Source organism: Amaranthus tricolor, chromosome 5 (assembly GCF_026212465.1).
Source record: "Amaranthus tricolor cultivar Red isolate AtriRed21 chromosome 5, ASM2621246v1, whole genome shotgun sequence".
NCBI lineage: Eukaryota > Viridiplantae > Streptophyta > Magnoliopsida > Caryophyllales > Amaranthaceae > Amaranthus > Amaranthus tricolor.
This window is the reverse complement of record NC_080051.1, coordinates 22,499,677-22,519,097: the sequence shown is the minus strand read 5'-3', so window position 1 is coordinate 22,519,097 and position 19,421 is coordinate 22,499,677. Positions and strand designations below refer to the sequence as shown.

The 19,421-nt window shown below is 33.0% G+C and overlaps 2 protein-coding genes across 6 annotated transcripts; both read right to left on the bottom strand.

The window, feature by feature from the left end:
• Positions 1 to 1,990: 1,990 nt before the first annotated feature.
• On the bottom strand, positions 1,991 to 14,040 carry LOC130813776 (protein DEEPER ROOTING 1-like). Of its 2 annotated transcripts, none has more exons than XM_057679642.1 (6): positions 14,012 to 14,040; positions 5,109 to 5,181; positions 3,019 to 3,572; positions 2,729 to 2,900; positions 2,581 to 2,637; positions 1,991 to 2,475 (listed from the first exon to the last, which is right to left on the bottom strand). In XM_057679642.1, the coding sequence occupies exons 2-5, from the start codon at positions 5,167 to 5,169 to the stop codon at positions 2,618 to 2,620; spliced, it is 807 nt and encodes a 268-aa protein (XP_057535625.1). In that variant the 5' UTR covers positions 5,170 to 5,181; positions 14,012 to 14,040; the 3' UTR covers positions 1,991 to 2,475; positions 2,581 to 2,617. The 2 variants fall into 2 exon arrangements, with proteins under 2 accessions (XP_057535625.1, XP_057535626.1); XM_057679643.1 differs by lacking the exon at positions 14,012 to 14,040 and adding an exon at positions 10,169 to 13,603.
• LOC130813777 (probable nucleoside diphosphate kinase 5) lies at positions 5,163 to 18,447 on the bottom strand. 4 transcript variants are annotated; one of them, XM_057679644.1, is made up of 6 exons: positions 18,148 to 18,415; positions 17,346 to 17,570; positions 15,138 to 15,245; positions 14,864 to 14,958; positions 14,012 to 14,045; positions 5,163 to 5,181 (listed from the first exon to the last, which is right to left on the bottom strand). In XM_057679644.1, the coding sequence occupies exons 1-5, from the start codon at positions 18,216 to 18,218 to the stop codon at positions 14,014 to 14,016; spliced, it is 531 nt and encodes a 176-aa protein (XP_057535627.1). In that variant the 5' UTR covers positions 18,219 to 18,415; the 3' UTR covers positions 5,163 to 5,181; positions 14,012 to 14,013. The 4 variants fall into 4 exon arrangements, with proteins under 4 accessions (XP_057535627.1, XP_057535629.1, XP_057535628.1 ...); XM_057679646.1 differs by lacking the exon at positions 5,163 to 5,181 and adding an exon at positions 13,857 to 13,902 and having other exon boundaries at positions 18,148 to 18,447; XM_057679645.1 differs by lacking the exon at positions 5,163 to 5,181 and having other exon boundaries at positions 13,857 to 14,045; positions 18,148 to 18,447.
• Positions 18,448 to 19,421: the final 974 nt, after the last annotated feature.

The following is a 19,421-nucleotide window of genomic DNA, read 5'->3' as shown; positions in this document are numbered from 1 at the left end:
ATATTTTTATCATTTTATTAATATATAGGTGGTAAAAAAAAAAAAGTGACGATATTTAGCAATACCATACTATTATTTACATAAGATAGCAAGTGGTACTCAAGTGGTGTCAGTTCTCAACGTCAACAAAGGCGATGTCTGAAAATATCAGCATTTTGTGATTGCCTGTTTCCAGCGTTACTGAAGATTAGCCTCAACTTGGTTGGAGTAGGGCTAATAATTAAGTAAAAATTTCTAATTAATTACCATGGTTTATAAATAATCAAAACGACAAAAAATAATAATAATAAAATAAAAAAGATAACCAAATTTTTACCCTATTAAATCATGGAGTACTACATAAGGGTGATTTATCAACCTTATAAATAACCGTTATTTACTATGACTTTCTTATAATTAAGTCGGCATTTGAATACTATCCACAAATAGTAAGTAGGAGTACTAATTTGTTTAAGCACAACAAGTTAATCCTTTAGTGCAGTTAGTTAGTTAGTGAGTGAGTGTCATTAACTTTCTTGATTGGCCTCCTTATATATATATATATATATATATATATATGTATGTATTTGTTTCTCTTTATGATCAATATATGAGAGTTTTTGTTTCCTTCTTCTTTGTGTGTGTATATCTCACATTTCGAATATTAAGATAATTCTTGACCAATTGTACTTGTCACAAGTATTAAGAAAATGATTAGCAAAATATTATTATAATCCCTAAATAATAACAAAAGTGTAAGTGTAAATAGAATATAAATTATAAATAAAGTTGGAGTAAAAATGATAATTTGTAAGCTATTTAATGACATATATAATAAGTAATATAACAAGTAGAGGAATTCTTGTATGTAGGGGTCTTAAAAATTAGGATCACTTTGTCTGATTATTTTTAAAGCCTATGTGATTACTTTTAAGACTTATGTGATTATTTTTTATTTTTAATTCTACCACCACCACAAAACATACATAAGCTTTAATTAAAGTAATCACATAAGCTTTAAAAGTAATCACATATACTTCAAATATACACATAAACTTTAAAAGTGTTCACACGATAAAATACAAATGATCACATAAGCCTTTTAAAATGATCACATAAGCCTTACAAAAATATGATCACATATAAAATAGAAAAATAAGAGAGTTATCAGGAATACATCCTAATTTTAGGACGTACCTATTAAATATCTGATGTAATAAGTACTATGAAATACTTTATATATAAAAAAAATGTAATAAATATCATAGAACAAAGAAAATATCTATGTTTGTTTCTTGGGACTTTTGAGTTTTACCCTCCTTTGAAGGCATTACCTCTATATATATATATATAAATCTTATATAGATTTGGTCTACTCTATTTTAGAGTATACAAACCTTAAAAGGTACATAAATTTTTAAGTGTTTCCATTTAACAAGTATAACCATTGAAAAAATATTGCTATTTTTAAGTTGGTACACTTTAAAATAGTGTAGATTAAGTCCATAAATAGGACTTTTGAGAAAAAAAAATGCAACAATCTATCCCTTTACAAATATTATATGCATGTGTTACCGGCCAAGGCCATTTTTTTTTTCGTTTAACAAAATTATGAAAAGACTTCCTGATCTTAAATAATTATTGGTTGTTTGACAATTGACCGTTAATTATTTGCTTGTCGGACCAATAAGTAGTATTGACTGTTTTGTCAAATTTAAGCTAGCTATTTATGCCAATTATCATGAATATATTTAATAAAATTAATCACTGATTATTCATTATTTTTAAAAGAAAAATTAAATTAAAAAGCAGAAAGTCAATTAAAAAACTATTCATAATAGCTTTTACACTTTTACGTAAAACTTTATTTTTAGCAGATTTAAATACTATTTTGTAAAGACTTTTTTCTAAATGTTTGACGAACAAAAGCCACCTAAAATGCAAACGACTTGCAACGGTCTTTATTATGTTTTGCGAATTCAAAACTATCACATTGACAGGGTAAAAAATACTCATCAGTCATTGAACTCTCACATGAAAAGCAAAAGGAACAAACTGTCTTATGTTAAACAAGTTCTAACTATTTTTAGTAATGCTCCAATTTATGTGTCAAACTCTCATTCTAGGTAATCTGATGAGCGTCAATACACAAAAAGAAGAGAAAAAGATTTCCATTTGGAAAAAGGAGAAAAAAATATTAAGTGGAAAAAAGAGAAAGTTTAAGTGTCTTTGCCTAGACATCTCAAACTACAGAATGTTACATAACATGAGGTGATCTAAACATCATTAGATCACCATGCAAAAAACGGGGAAAGGTTCCCGTTCCTCATAAGAAAGACATCGTTTGTGTGCTTCGAGGAGAAGTTAATATAAGTTCAGGTTCTTATGAACATCACTTCTCTAGTATTCCCCTTTTAGGTATATGAATTAGTTCCTCGGAAAATCCAAGTTATTGCGACCAAACATGCATATACATACGTTTATATATTTATAAATCTGCAAAGGAAAAGTAGAGCAGAAAATCAGGCAAATTGAGCTTTGCAAATATAAGCATAAGTGATATGTCTACTAAGAGGATGAATCTGTAACAAGACTCCCTACCTTCGTTATAAACTATCAGTATAGGAGGGATGAGCTATCAAATCTCTAGAACAATATCTGCAACAAGGAAGAACATAAATTGATCAATGACATGCTCGTCAAATTGCAATTTGCTCCCAAATAAGTATTATTATGTAAATAAACTCACATTCTGAATCTGTCTTGTCCCATTTACATGCTTCACTTGACCTTGGTTTATCTTTTTCCTCGTCGTTGTTTTTCTTTTCGTGTATATGTTTATCTTCAAGATACCTTTTCATAGATGTTGTCCGAGAGGAAGTTTTTGGATACATCTTCTTATGTAGAATGGTTCGTAATAGCTGTGCAGAGGAAAATCAGAAGAAAGGAAATCAATATGCAAGACAGTGAACCATTAACACGAGCAAGCGCAACAGAAATTCAATGATTGATAGAGATGAAAAGTAATGAGAAAAGAACCTTTTCCATTCTGGACTCTTGTAAGGTGTCCCTCAAACTAGGTGCAGGCGCAAATCCATTAGCACAAACAAACATCTTCTTAAGAAGGAAAGAAAGAGATTTCTTCCCAATTGCATTTTTAGTTTTCTCTGCTCGGACTTCTTTACATTTACCAATTATTACACTAATGGTGCGTTCAATATCGTCTTCCTTGTAATCTGGATCTGTGCAAGTCACATTTGAAATTCTCCGGCTCACCTCCAAGCTGGAAGGGCAGTTGAGAAATCTATCAAGAGGAAGATCAGGGTTTTCCTCCTCTTGTTTAGCTGGTTTACGTTTCAAGAGCTTTGTCAATTCGTTCTGTAATTGTCCAACTTCTTCTGGAGTGAACTCTGATAAGTCTGGGGATGAAACAGAGGTGGGATTCTGCTCTTGTTCTTGGCCATAGATGGCAGTCTGAATCTCAGAGCTAACAGCTTTGTCTTTGAGTTCTTTATTACCAAATGTTCCAATTGTTAGTAGTCCGTGAGGCCAGTCATTGAATTCTTCTCTTTGGGAAGGTTGTTTTGGAAGATCTGTTCAATAAATTATCAAGAAATAGAGAGAAAAGAATCAAGATCCAGTCTAACGCTAAACTGTGGAAAACTTTGTTAATTCTGAATTGGTGTAGCTGCTTGGCAAGACAATCATGCATATTAGTGGTCCTGAAGGGTCAAATTTTCTCAATAAATTATGTTGTACTTTGCAGCTTACTACAACAAAATATTTAGGAACAATACTCTTTTAAGCATGTAATGCACATCTCTAGAAACCATGTAGGGCAAAGCTCCCAACACAACAAGCAAGAATGTTATTTTGCCTGCAGCCAGACAAGAAATATTCTAGATTTCTAGTAAGGGCATGGCTTTGGAACTAAAGTTTACCCTGACTCGAGAACCCATATCCAACACGGATACTTGTTCAAGAGTCCGACTTGGCTAATTTATGGAATTACAATATACTTTGTCCAAAATAAAGTGTCCAAGTGTCGAGGGTCCGACACGGATGCTTGAGATAAAATGAAGATTGCAGATTTCATGGAAGAGTGCAGATTTTTCCAGCCTCTATGAGAAATACTCTGATCAATTAAAAGACTACGTGAGCTAAAGAATTTAAAAATTATATATGTTCATTCGCACATGTATAACATATTCAGTTGGCATTTGGCAAAGTCTGTAGTCCCCCTCTGTTCTCAAAATGTTTGGCCCATTTTTCTCTTTTGGTTGTATCTAATCATTTGAATCATTTATACTTTTGCCTACTTCTAGTTCTGTTCCACTTGTTTTCTAACATATTTTCTCTCATCCTACTCAACCAACCACTGCAACCTTCCCCTTAATGACCTGATAAAAAGAAAATGGCAGACAAAGAAAAAACAGAAAGAGCAGTGTTAGCCATCAAGCCGAGACTTTTGCTTTGTAAACTAAAAAACTATCGTACAGATTTGATGGTGCTTAATTGATTCACCAACATACAACAATTATGAATTATTTATCATCTTCCCACCAACTTATAGGAAACTATAGATGCTTGACACCTTTTAGAAAGTCTAAGAAGCTCAGATCTGAATATATAATCTTTTAACAGTTTCATTTTGAGCTCACGAGATCACATTTTATCGAGAATCCAGTATGGTTAAACCTAATTTGAAGATTCAATCTGGGTCAAGAAAAAAAAAAGAGTATACTTTGGAGATCTCACACGCAAAAAGTATTATCAGGCTAGCTAACTAACGTATCAGGAAACATGACTAAAGACAGATGCAAAGAGATCTCCAGCATTAAGAAATATCCTGCTAAAAAATACAGCAGAAGTACAAGTGTAAACCCCATGCAGAACGTGGGTTAATCAGGAAATTTATAAATATGGTTTAAATTCTCTTTTCTTTTTAAATGTATTTATTGATTGATGAACATATGATCTATTCAGGAAAGCAAGCATCCAATCACTAAACATGAATGCATTTCTCAAGAAAGATGCATGAAAATATGTGATGTGCATGTATTTTTGAAACTAATGTAGTTGGACATGCATGAAGGAATCAATCAATGAATCCAGTAAATAAAAATTACCTTTAAAAGCGACTGTATTCGTCTTCTCGTTCCCTGGTCTTCCATTAAACTTGTTTTGCATCCAGTTGAAGAGCTGAAAATTTCACAAACCAAACAGAGCCCTTGCTTAGCAAACAAATAATGTAACGTTACTAACATAGTTTACTACCAATAAGTATATAACATGATTCTATTTATCTTTTTACCTTCATTGTCACCAATGTATTGCTGTATGATTTAATCTCTTCAAAATCAAACTAAATTTTAAGTGTCAATTACTGAAAAAGGGAGAAATACTCTAATAGGGAGTTCCTAAAAGTCAATAAGCTTTGAGCAGCAATGAATAATGCAAATTGGAAATTTTATGGTCAGCCTTACAGCTTAGGAGCTCTGTATTGGCTGGTGCAATTTCCTAAACAAGGGGACTTTTTTCTCAGCTAGTTACCTCACAGTAGTTATTTTTCTTTTTCTACTTTCCCTCTCCCTTTGATCACATGGATCCCAACCTTTTCTTTTATATTCTTTTAACCTTGTTTTCAGCTAATTATAACTCCCATACCTCCACAACTAGCAAGCATATCAATGCTAGAAACATTCTCTTTTCAATTATTTTAATAGCAATGTATTTTTAAAATATATTTCCGAGTGACTATGAGGATTTGTCGCATGCATGCTTCCCTAGCAATAGTTACTTAGCCTGCGTGTCTAAATCATGATCCTTAGATCACTATAATAACCTAATCCCCAAAAGGCCTTGCTTTCAGCAAAATGTTCAAGTACGATCCCCACAAAATTTACCCTTTAAAGATAAAAAAAACATGCATGACATCTGTGATGAAGCATATGGATAGAGACTTGTTCAAATAAGAAAATTTCAATCGTGATAGTATAGCTGCTAGAAATATTCTGTTTAACTGTAGAATAGCAGTTCAATATGCTATTGAAAACATTTCATTTTCCACATGGACCAATAAACAGGTCAAAATATATATTTCAGATCCAATTAGCATACAAGAAATTCAGTCCTATCTTTGTAATGGAAGGTGACAAAATTTGGCTCATGATCTCAGTCCATATCACCAACGTTCAGTAGATAATACTTGTAAGTTCATATGTCAAAAGTCCTACAAGGACTTTGCTCAAATAGCATACATAACACTTAAAACATCCAATTTGAGAATGTCAGCAATTCAGAGCACACCATAAGATGCATGATACCATAGTAATTTTTACACCGATACAGCGATACTCACGAAGCCAACATGCAAGCCCATGAGTTACTATGCACGTTGTGAATGGTGCTTTGAGTCTCAAGGACCAAGGTAACAAAGACAATGAAGTTTACATAGCCAAAATGGCTAAACCTATGTTCTCTTCTATTATCTATATGAACATACTGCAGTATATTATTTAAGTGGCTCGATATGAACACAATTAATACCATGTATAGCTGGATTAATGTAAGTATATAGCTATTAGCCCTAGATGAGCATGTAATTTTTAAAGACGTACAATTGATTAGAGGACAAGAAAAAAAGACAATTCAATTGTGGAACCTGCACTGACTCTCCTTTGATCAATAATCTGTAGACTTTTCAATCACCACAGCTCAGAAATCACATAGACAAATAAACAAGACTAAGATTTTTCAGGAAGGTGAGCAATGCACCTGACCTTTAATGCCTTACTTCTCCTCCTAGCTATCGATAATTAGGTTTCAGTAAAAGAACTTTTGTGAATTTCCTAAACTATCTCATATGGGGACAGTTTTTTTTATTGAAAAATTATAAAATGTTTAAAGGAACACGGTATTAATTGATGAATTTGTTTGGCTAAATTTCAATAATTTAGAAGTCAATACAATCATGAAAAGTTCCTTCTTTCCCCTCCTAGCTATCCACTTAAACTCGGAATCTGCATTTTTTGAAAACATGCTCATTATTTTGTGTGATTTGCTAGGCGACTACAAAATTAATTGAGAACTAATAAAGGCAAAATATAGAAACAATTGTTTACAGTTTATTTTTTGAACATTGAAATGTACAATAGATTGTACATTCAAAAATAACAAGCAAGTGAAATCTTCAACGCATATACTTCAATTGCAAGTAATGAAAATACATGGAGATGGCGGAAACAGCCCCGAGGAGGGAAGAATGTGATATATATTTTTGGTCATCACTTATTATCTCCTAATGAAGTTACCCCTCCATCTATCCATCTCTCCATAATCCTTCCTTTGCACAATTAGTTATTATCATATAATGTACCAAATAATCTCTCATTATAAATTTGCTACTGATAGTGATGTAAACTCTTAATACATAATAGCAAAACCATATAAGATACTTCCCTTTTCTCCCCTTACCTTAATGCTATAGAACCCAGGGAGTAAATGAATTACTACCATTATCATCACTTTAATGCTATCTTTGGATGAAAGTAATACTTCCTCCATTTCAAAATAGTTGCAATATTTGTTTTTTTAAGCAATCCAATACACTAATTTAATATTTTCTAATGTTGCAACTAATATGAATTATGGAACGGCGAAAGTATATCAATCTTCTCTATCCTTCCCTTCTCTCCCCTTACCTCCCCTCTCTTTTTCCATTTGCCCTCTATTTTGTTTTTATAATTACACCTCTTTCTTTTATGTAAAAGTTGTTTGATAGATAGGAGTGTAAGTGTGTAAGTACTGATTGAAAAGAAACAAAAAAAAAAAGTATTATCCAAACATAATCTAATTTCATCGTTTAAAACTTTGTTTATCCCCAATTCCCAGACCTCAACGGGAAAAAATTGAAACATTGTCGCGAGTTTGGGCTCACTGTTCATATGACTTTCAAATGAAAGGGGACTACTTGACATAAGATCACAAGTAATTTGACATCTCCCAGCGATTACACAAAATGATAAAATCAATTGAATCAGGTCAAATTAAACAATCTGACCGTAGCCATATTGACTTCTTTTTTTAAAAAGCATTTATTTTGCTATAGACATTGACTTCTCACGTAAAGTATATTTTCCTTTTATAAGCATATAAAATAGAAGTGGTATCCAATTTCTATTTTTGGCTACTTGTGAGTTGTGAAGACCTATTACTAGAGCCGTCTTGAACATTTTAAGGGCTCGGAGCAAAATTTTAAAATAATGGGGCCCCTAAACAAGAGATGATGAACTATGAGGTTGTTTATGGAGGTTGCAAGAGTGAATGAAGGCTATGATTTCCGTAGCAAGAAAGAATAAAAGCAAAAATAGCTAAGTAGAGTAAGTAAACTTATTAATAAACAAAATAGTAGTACTTTTTAAAATGACTAAGAAATAGCAGTAGGTAGTTTTGTCAGTAGTATTAAAGTTGCCTCACATCTATACCCAAATATATTTAATAAAGAATTTGAAGTGGGCCCCACAAAGGGCTAAGCTCATGTAGAACATGATTGTAGCCGACTCTTCATATTACGTATTTACCTTGCATAAACGAGCGAGCATATATGATCACTTTCTGTTTCTGATAGCATGAAACAAACCTATATTGCTATTCTTCCTAAAAATGGTACCTCTTGTTCTATTATGTGCTAGATTAAGAAAAAGAAACTAAGACTCTAAAAACAAAGTACAAAGAAGTGCGCATCTTATTGCACCTACACTAATTAAAGCAAGGCATTGAAACCTAAGGGAAGTTTGGCTTAAGCATACAAACAAGCAAAATTTTAGACCAAATTCATCCTACCAAGAAGTCAATTCAATTACTTAGCTCAAAGTTTACTTTGCTCACTAAATCAAAAGGTTCCATTTAAAAAAGGTTCTCCTAGAAGTAGCCACAAGAATCCCCCACATTATCTTCTATTCAATTAAGAGTGCATTTCAGTTTAATAATAAGCTAACTTCTAAAACATTAATGCTATGTTGGATGGAAATAAAAGGGAGAAAAATAAAGGGGTGACATTTGGTAATCAAAAGGAAGGGAAGGAAATGGAAAAGAAGAGTTCCTTTGCATATTGCACTAACAAATAATTCTGAACATTAAAAAGATTCAGAAGCAAAACACACCCTTTCGTTATTTTTCTCTCCTCCCCTTAATTTCCTTTTCAAAATGTTATACAAACAGTACTATAATACACCAATGCTTTCATTTTCTAATAGGAAATACTTCCCATCGCTAAGATTAACTTATTTTTCCCATGTTAAGCTTTACAGGTAGGTAGCAAGCATAGGATTTCTTTATTCATGAATAATCCACAAATCCTCTCACGAGTTACCAGCTAATTATGCATGTTTAAATTATAGATAAAATTAGAAATGTAGAGTAAATTGAATTATCTATACTTGGGTTCAACTGGAGATTTTGTAAATTGATTTCGATCAAGGATAGGATAGGCTGTAGTATCAGCCAATCAGAGGACAGAAAAGAAACACGTCTATAGCCAAAACTAGCTTGTACAAAAGTCTTGTTCCATTGGCATTTGGCAGACACAAATCTCAGATAGGGGCCAAACCCTAGTCCCAAGTATCCATGCGTATCTTGTCAACTAATTCAGGTAAAAAAACACTATGGTGTCTATAGTTAAAGATTGCCACGTATAGAACTAAATATTATATATCTTAAAACTCACCATTAAGCTATGTGTAGGATGGTCTGTGGCTAACAGATTCTTTAAGAAAATGACTAATACAACATAACCAATAAGGTAAAACAACAAGAGAACCAATTAAAAATAAATCTCATTTTTAAAACAATGGATTACTCCTAACAAAAAACAAATGGAGAAAAGGAAAACACCATGGATAGTCCCTGATTTCAAGATCATTTTTACTGGAAATTCCATTTAAAATTTCGATAAGTCGATCTCGAGATGCAACAAATAGAAGATGAAAGAAAAAGGTGAGTAAAGAAAAGAGTAATTTGCATTCACCAAGAAAGAAATTGTTTTTTTTTTTTTTTTATAGCAAACGGGAAATCTAATGCATGTGACTAAGTGAGTAGTGACAGCTACTAGAGTCTAGATGTACGATTGTATAATGAATAGTAGAAAATTGAGAAACCCACCTTATAACTAAAAACGGCAAATACTTACCTGAAAGAGAATCTCCACCAGCACAATGAGAGACCATGATGTGGAACTTTATCGTCCATAGGAGTAGCTGTAATTATAAGCCTAAAAAATTTGACTACACTTTCATTGGATCTTTCGGAGTAAAAAAGTAATATTTACAGCCAGTAGCTTGAATAACCATTAAAAAAAGTAAAGTCAATTTACGTGGCAAGCAGTACATGATGTAGACAAAAGCTTAGATTATGTTGTTACTGTTTCCATTTTGCTAAGATTATAGTCCTAAAAAGAAGTAAACTCAAGATATAAGCTCACTTTGATGATCATGGCCCGGGTTTAATGGAAGAAGTACTTCTTTATTTAGTAGTGTTAAAGAGCTGTAAAATTAAGTAACTCAGCATAAGAGATTCAAACCATTTCTTTAGAGGGAAGAGAGTGATTTTAATTTTTAGCATTTCAAAACTTATTTTAAAATTACATGATTAGAGGTATAATATAACAAAATTCCTTTATTTTTTTACTTACAACAGTGCTTAATAACTACATACTACAATCTAACACTAATATTGTCCCATCCTAGCGTGTCCAATAAATAAATCAACATCATATAAAAATATAGTTGTTTTGAAGGAGAGTGTTGAGAGATGTTATATTTTTTCCTTTAGTATAATAGATAGATAGTTTAAATGTACAGATGATATTAATAGGAGGTGGTAGGATAATTCATTTTTAAATAAGAAAATAAGGTAAAATAAATTAGACAACACAAAATAGAATAAGAAGCAAATTAAAGGGAAGAAGAAAGTATACATTTCTCAATGTATTAGAAAAACAAAATTAAGTTGAAGCTTATTTGATTTGTTGTAAGGTATATCTTGATAATATGGATTCTATAGAGTAAATTTCAATTACATCTAACTAAATAAATATAGCATCAACGTAATATATTGAATAGTGAGCATAAATAAAATGTTGCAATTTGAAAAGCTAGAGAAAATACATTTTTAGCTAGGAAAAAAGCATACAAAATAATAGTCAAAACTAATCAGGAAAGTTCTATCCTGTTGGGCCACTCACAATCTCACATGTAGTATCTATTGTGCTTCATGTAAATCGTGTTGTGATGAGTCATGTCGTGCATGACCATCCAAAAATGAGGCCCATACACGACCCGCCTACATGCGAAAATTTGAAAAAAACAAGACAATTAAACAACTTATTTTCTAAAATAAGCTCCGTGAAAACTTAATTTTCAAAATAAGCGTCCGTACATCCAAACCTAGGTTTGACAAGAGTCGTCGTTAGTAACAGCGAAAGAGAAAAAAAAAAAATTAAAAGCCCAAAGTCGCTGTTACTAACAGCGACTTAAAATTTTTTTTTTTTTTTAAAGTCACTGTTAGTAACAGCGACTTAATGCGTTTTAAGTTTTCAGTTCTCAGTTGCTTCCTTATTCCAGCTGACGAGGTGAAGGAGTTACCAGTTAACCTTAAAGTCGCTGTTACTAACAGCGACTTTTGGCTTTTAATTTTTTTTTTCTCTTTCGCTGTTACTAACAGCATCTCTTGCCAAACCTAGGTTTGAATGTACAGACGCTTATTTTGGGAAATAAGTTTTCACGGAGCTTATTTTGGAAAATAAGTTGTTTAATTGTCTTATTTTTTTCAAATTTTCCCCACATGCAACCTAATAATATATTTTTTTTGCCTTTTTTTTTTGTATTTTTATCCCATCAATTTACATTAAATTTTAAAAATATCTACTGGAAGCGATTTCTTCTTATCTCTAGCTTTATAGTGTCTCTCGTTGTCTCATTAATTTATGCTAAAGTCACACTCCAGTGCTCTGTCTTGCTTCAACTTAATTTGTAACATCTACAAAAACCTATAATTTAGTTCTTTTAGACTGATTTTGTTACATACACTATTTTAGTTTGTCTCCATTATGGGTATGAGTTATCGCCGTCCTTTTCTTACCATACGTCTCACCAAACGGTTCAAGGTTGTCAATGGAAAGTTCTGCATAAAAGAATTTTTCAGCAACATCCACGAAAAAAGCCACGATGGTTTAATAATCCATGTCTATCCAAGTGCTTCAATCCCCCCTTGGGGGCTAGGGTTAAGCAAAACTATATGATGATTTGAAAATCTAAACATCGAATACGGATTCATTATCAGTTTTGTGAGATTCGGATATTCGAAGATCCGACATTAAAGTATTAAAATTCAAATGTTGAATATCGGATATCCAATTCGAGTTTTTCAACTTATCCTCAGGGGCACCGGATATCGAATATAGATATTTGAGTTGGATCGGATATGTAAAATTGCAGTTTTTGAATGTTAGATATCCAATCCGACAACTCGTTTCAGATCAGGATATCCGACTTTGCTCATCCCAATTGGGGAATGACAATTCCTCCTGCACCTTCACGGACTCAACTGTCGATATTGGGAGGCTGGAAGGAAGAATTTAGGGGCAAATTTAGTACAGAGCAGCATCACGAGTTTGACGGATATACACAAATGTGCTCCGGAAAGGCCTTATGTTCTCAGGCTGTTCGATTTTCTTGTTGAACAGAAGATAAGATAACAGTACCAGTATTATGTTCTAGTGTGAGTAGTGAGTAGAATATCTAGAGTTATTCTTACTGAGTCCTAAAGACATTTCTTAAACTCATGAGTCAGAAGATAACTCTCGTATGTGCATTGCGATGCCATCAAGGCTTGTCATTGGTCATTGGACATTGCGAGCCATGAACAGTGTGAAGGCAACGGCTTCATGTGTGCTAGTTGATGGGCAAAACCTACTCAACTCAAGCAGACTTGCCCACATTTCAAAAAAAAAAAAAAAGCAGACCTACCTAACACTCACTCTTTTCCGAGCACTTGCACCAATATAGCATCCATCATAGCAGCCGATAAAGATATAGAAGTAGAATTAGCAAGACATGATATCCCGTCCTCATCCAATGAGAAGACAGCACAGAGAATGCCGCCCCCATTCAAAAGATATACCATTCCTTATCCTCAGCGAAATATAAAAGAATTAGCAAGACACATGAATGAAGCCAATCAAGCCTTTCCATTCTCATTCGATCATCAATCCTCAATGAAAAATCATCATAAATGGGATTAATATCCTTTCTCAATGGCTCCTTGATCCCTACCAAGGTCTTTCCCTTGATCTCTAGTTATTATTTAAGCGATAGCCAAAAATCTTCCTCTTCAGCAAAGGAAGTTTTCATATCCCACTCCAAAAATAGCAAATGATCCTTACCATAGTAACTAATTACCAACTTTAATCCTGATTTCTGAAATGCATGCTTGGTTTTAGGTTTGAATCTCACATTGTCAAATGTATGAGTTTGTGAATAGCATCGGACTCAAGCTCTAAGTAAATGATTTTGTAATAGATAAATAATTAATAATTCTCAACATGGTATCTAGTTACCCCCACCTCTGAAGATACAACAATCAATACAAACTCCAGGCCTGGTTTTAGATTCAAATCTCATATTGTCATGTATTATGTATGTGTTTGTATTGTGCTTAAGCCACCCCCTTTGCGAGGAAAAGAAGAGAAATAAAGAGACAGAGAAGCAGAACATATAAAATACTTCTGTAGTTTCTGTGAGAAGATTTAGAGTTTGGAGATAGATCTGTCGATATTTCCTACAGTTAACTACCTCTTTTCCAAGTTCCAAACACAACAATTGACCACTTTTAAACACCTTTACTAAGCAACAGAGGGAACTCAACCTAAACATAATTCCAGAGTATTAAATAATACATCATCAGATTTGATGAATACACATGAGGGATACAATATAACAAATAAGTTGATAATGGTTGTGTTTTGTGAGTGTACCTTCACAATTCATCATGCATTGTTTCCTGTAAATCTGCAGTCATGAAGAAAAAAGGAAGAATAAAGACACAGTGTCAGCAATGACTTTAAGTCGGTTAAACAAATATTATTCAAGTCAAAGAATACTAACATGCCAAATGATTCAATTCCAAATAGTCTATGAGCCAAAACCAAACAGATATTGATCATTACTATCTTCCTTTCAGTGATAAAACATGTTCTTAAAAGCATATCAGTCATTTGGATACTACATTAAACTAAGTTTATCAAACTGATACAAGACTTGTGCATCTTAAACTGCCACTATGATATTCCGGAAATATTTAAGCAATCACCACACATTTAAATCAGCTTGTAAGGGTCATCTTCAACTTCAAGTGATAAGCCGTCTACCAGTTTAAGGTATATCTAATCACAAGTCTATCCAAATGAGACACTTGGTGATGTTTCTCATAAGGGGTGACATCAAAGATCAATTTCCCTCATGGGTCAAGCCTATATGTGCTATTCCTACATCACATATTTGATTTAGTTATTCCAATCATTATCACATCTCGTCTTGCTGCATATAAAAAGGAAAATTTGCAATGATTTCTCACCTACTGACCTTTCAAAAATCATATAACGAAAAATCTTGTTTGCAAATGTGAAGTTTACACTTCAAGTCAACATTTAAGCTTGCAACAGTAAATGACAGATCCCAACATAAGTAATCCAAAATATTATATAGTCTAACACAAAAGACGTTAGTCTCACCAACAAATTGGGCATTGCATATTAACAGATCTCATAGTGCATGCAAGAGAGAAGATGCTATTTTTTCACATAAAAAGAAGAGACTATCAAACATACCAAAGAAATATGATATCTCCCTTGAAGCAGATTGGATAGAATCAGAGCCATGGACACAATTTCTTTCATTGCTGGAGCCACACATTGCTCTGATGCTAAAGATTTTTTTTTAACGGGTCAAGATTTAGAGCCAAAATTTGATGAGAACAAAGTTCTCATTAAAGAGATGTGCAAAACCAGCATAGTGAGGCCTTTTTTGAACCCTTAAACAAAAGCAAGAAACCAGAAGAAAATAAGAATGAAAAATTCAAAGGAAGGATTCTGTAGATGTAACCTCTGAGGATGAGTGGCTTTGGCCTTCTCTGCATCAGTGGGTCCAATCAACTTGCGCCAATCAGCAACAGCATTGTTCTTTTCCAGAATCATAATCACAACAGGACCACTGGATGAAGGATGACGAAGTGGTAAGAGTCAGAGAAATAAAATCTATACAGAGGAAATACTTCATGACCTCAGAAAAATAATAATTAATTCAGTAAATTTATCATGTTATTCAACTGTCATAAATCATGAAGTATAACTCATTACATCCCCTATTTTTTGTCGCGAACATAAACACGCAGAAGAAAGAACTCAGAAATATGCATTTATCATTGTCTACACATAAATTTGGGCTCAATGACATTGCAACGGAAGTAGAAAAAGCAGACAGGTCAAAATTATAGTAGAACTTCAATAGAAGCAGTAGTATAGTGCTTCAATGTGCATATAACCCAATATATACAATAATGCTAATGGAGATGTACAATTGTACGAAAGTTTAACACCCTCAAGAGACATCAATGTGGCATCCATTTACAATGCAAAGATTAAATCTTTAAGAAACAATAAACATATCCTATGGCTATGGAATCAGAAATAATTTTGTAAACTACTTAAACCAGATTCTATTTTTCAAATTTTTGCGACACAGTAAACCAAATCTCACCCCTAATATGTCGAGTTGTACTTTTTAAGCCTGATTATTTCAATCCAATTATGACCCCAAGTGTCCCCAACGATGACCCACTGAGACCCAGACATAAAAATTAAATTGATATAATATGTTGGCCAAAAGGACACGGTTCGAAATGCTAAACACGAAACCCTACTGGACATGGAACAGCAAAATGAACACCTTTACCAATATGCTATATGATAACAAACTTAGTTCCAAACACTATAGAACATTCATCATCAACTTATTTGCATCAATGTATCAAAATCATCAAAAACAATATTCTAATTACTGAGATAAATAAAACTACTTGTAAAGGGAGGAAACAGCCAAATATATACAAAAACACCCTTGCTATTAAGGGTATGCAAATAAGTTGATGATGATGTTTAACATAGGATCCAACGAGGGTCGGGTGCCCAAAATGGAAAGTTGTGGCAAGCGATTGAGGTGCCACTAAGCTTCAAAAATCTACATAACTGCCATTAGAGTATCAGCCTTACACTACTATATGGGTCAAATGACGGGCTTTCAGAAAGATCATTGTACAAAAATAAGGCCTTGTATTTGGGCATGGGTATTTGCAAAGGGATTAGGCTATAGGGCATATGATAAGGATGTGCAATTTTTTTGGGCATAGGTATTTGCATTTCATATATGTTCCCTTTCTCTTCAGATAAACACATTGCCTCTCCTCCAAGTCCAAAAGAGGCTGTCAAGGGGGGCTTCTAGTTCGATAACCCTAACTAGAATCCTTCCACCATCAATATTTTCCACCCATTAGACAAATCCCATGATTAGAATCATCTCTGAATTTGAGGTTTCCATTCACCTCCTAGGTTGTTGGTGCTCTTACTCAAACCCTTCATACTCATCTTCCTAGCAACCTAAGACTGGGCTTTTAGGATCGCTTCTAAACACACACAATTCACCTTGATTTCAACATGAAGAAAACTTGCTCCTCAATTCTTTGCGTCAACATTTTTCTGTATCACCGTCCTTAGAGCCAAGACTTACACAAGAAGAGAATCAATGTGTGCTAAATGAGACTAAAAAGGAAGTAACATAAAAGAGACCAAAAGTGTTCAGGTTATTCACTTGTGTAAATCTCGCAATTGAATACTCGACACATCAACTTAGGCCCCCTTTCATTATTTATACTTAACTACACCGGTGGAGAGAGACTGTTATATCCAACTTGGCCTCCATGTTCTTTTGGAAATGTCACGTGATTTTGGGCATTCTATCAATTTGCGCTTGGACACCAACCACTGGTTGGGTTGTTGCAAGATCTATTGCAATACCTAATTTTTTGAGAGAATCATGACTTAACCTAGTGATTGGGAACTTTCTTTTATGGTTCAATTGTCAGTACCTACAACTACAAGAAGGATTAATTCTCTTTCCACCTTACCTATAAGAGATTCTCTAGCCTACCCACGAATAAAAAAATTATTTGTATTTTTGGATTGGATATCCAGGCATTGATGTTGTAAATTAATGACTAGCAAGTCAAATTTAAAATGACTATTTACATAGACATACCTTGTCATGTAATTGACAAGACTACTGAAAAAGCTTTTAGAAGAATGCTCAGCATAGAAGCTCCTCACTCTATCCTCATCAAGGTGAATCTTCATCTCCTTCATAATGCTGAATCCAGAATCAATAATTTTATTTTTAATTTTATCACTGTAGTTATTATAAACCCCATCTGGTTTTATAATAGCTAATGTTTTCTCCTTTTTCCCTTCTCCGAAGCATGATAACCTGCATAAACATGTAATAGTAAACAAAATAAAAGGACTCATATACAAAACAACTATAATACTCCGAACATTTTCTGCCACACAATGACCTTAATGTTTTACATTTTATATTTTTCCTCACCAAGGTTTTACATTTTATACTTTTCCAAAATTATCTCCGAACATTTTCTGCCACACAATGACCTTAACGTAACCGAACAGACGGTAAACCTACATTTTACGATTATGAAGCGAATGTTTGAGTAATTCGATAGTATAAAGTATAGAAGTATTGAACATCAAACGAAAATGGAAGATCATTGCCTAAGTACAATTCAACAAAATCAAAATAAGTTAATATCCGGCATCGCAGCATATTCAGATTGTTTTGAATGAGGACAGATAATCTAGAATCGCAAAATCTTCTTGATGCGGAACAACATGTTGATATCTCTAAATAGCGATTCAATTATGAGCAATTCAACGAGTTTAAAATCAAGTTCATTAAACAGATTAAAGGACCTGAAATATAAATTCATCATAAAAATAACGTAATAAAAATCAAACTTATGGTGAAAGAGAAATCACTGCGTAATTACCTGGTTACGCTTATGGCGGCTATGATTATGAAGATAGCAAGAGATCTGTGAAAACATGAAGCCATAGTCATGAATAAACAAAGGGAGAGTAATTTGAAAGATAAACAAGGAGAAAAGAGTGAATTGTGGAGAATTAATTAAGGGATGAGGGATAGTTTCTGTTGAAGAAGGTTACACAGACACAGTGAGATTGCGACTTTGCGAGAGCGGAAACGGAGGGAAGACTAACGAGACCCTGGGGGTGGGGGCTGGGTGGAGTGACAATACAAATGTGAATGGGAGTATTATTTTTACTTTATACTCCCTCTCTATCTTGATAGGATTAAAGCAAAGAGAAAGTAAATAATTTTTTTTTAAAAAAATAGATAATGTTATTAATAAATAAACAGAGAATAAATTATGTGGATAAAATTAAAAGAGAATTAAAATGAATGGGTGAGATTAAAAGGAAGTAGTTGGTCATTGTCCAAAAATAGAAATGATACAAATTAAGTGAAACAGACTAAAATGACAAATAGTGTAAATTGAATGGGACGGACGGAGTAGTAAGTAATTCATATTGAAAATTGAAATAAATTTTATAAGTGTTAAGAAATAAGGAGAATCTAAGGAGAAAAGTAACTGAAGTAAAAATATCTTATTTGTACCACTGATGCTACTGAATGCTCCGTAATTGATAATCGAATTAAAAAAGTTGCATATTTATAGTGCAAAGATGGGCACTATTCATCCACTATTCACATACTCTTTTTGATAAAAGGTTGAGCATATCAAGACATTCACTTTGCCTTCTAACATAAGAGCATTGTTAAAAATAACTATTTTTAGAAGTTTGGGGTTATCTTTGTTTTTCCGCTATTTACAATAACTTTACTTAATTTGGTAGTTCAAAAGTTTGTGGAAAAAAAATTGCAAACAGTCGAGAATTTTTCAAAAAAATTTGCCAAAGATGATTTTTTTTTTTAAATAGACATGACATGATTTTAATGGAGGTAGAGTGAGAAAAAGGAACAATACTCTAAAGCGCGTAAAGAAGCTATAATTTTTCTAGCCATATGACTTGTTTTATTCAAATAAAAATTAGAGTCATATTTTCTTAAATGATCATTTTCTTAACATTATGAATTTAAATATTAAAATTAACACTTTAAATATCAAAATAATCATTTTCTTGAGTTTAGACTCTTTGAATAAATCAATTTACCGGGACATATTCTCATACATAAATCATTTAATTTATAAACGATTCATTATTCACATTCACTTCTCTACCT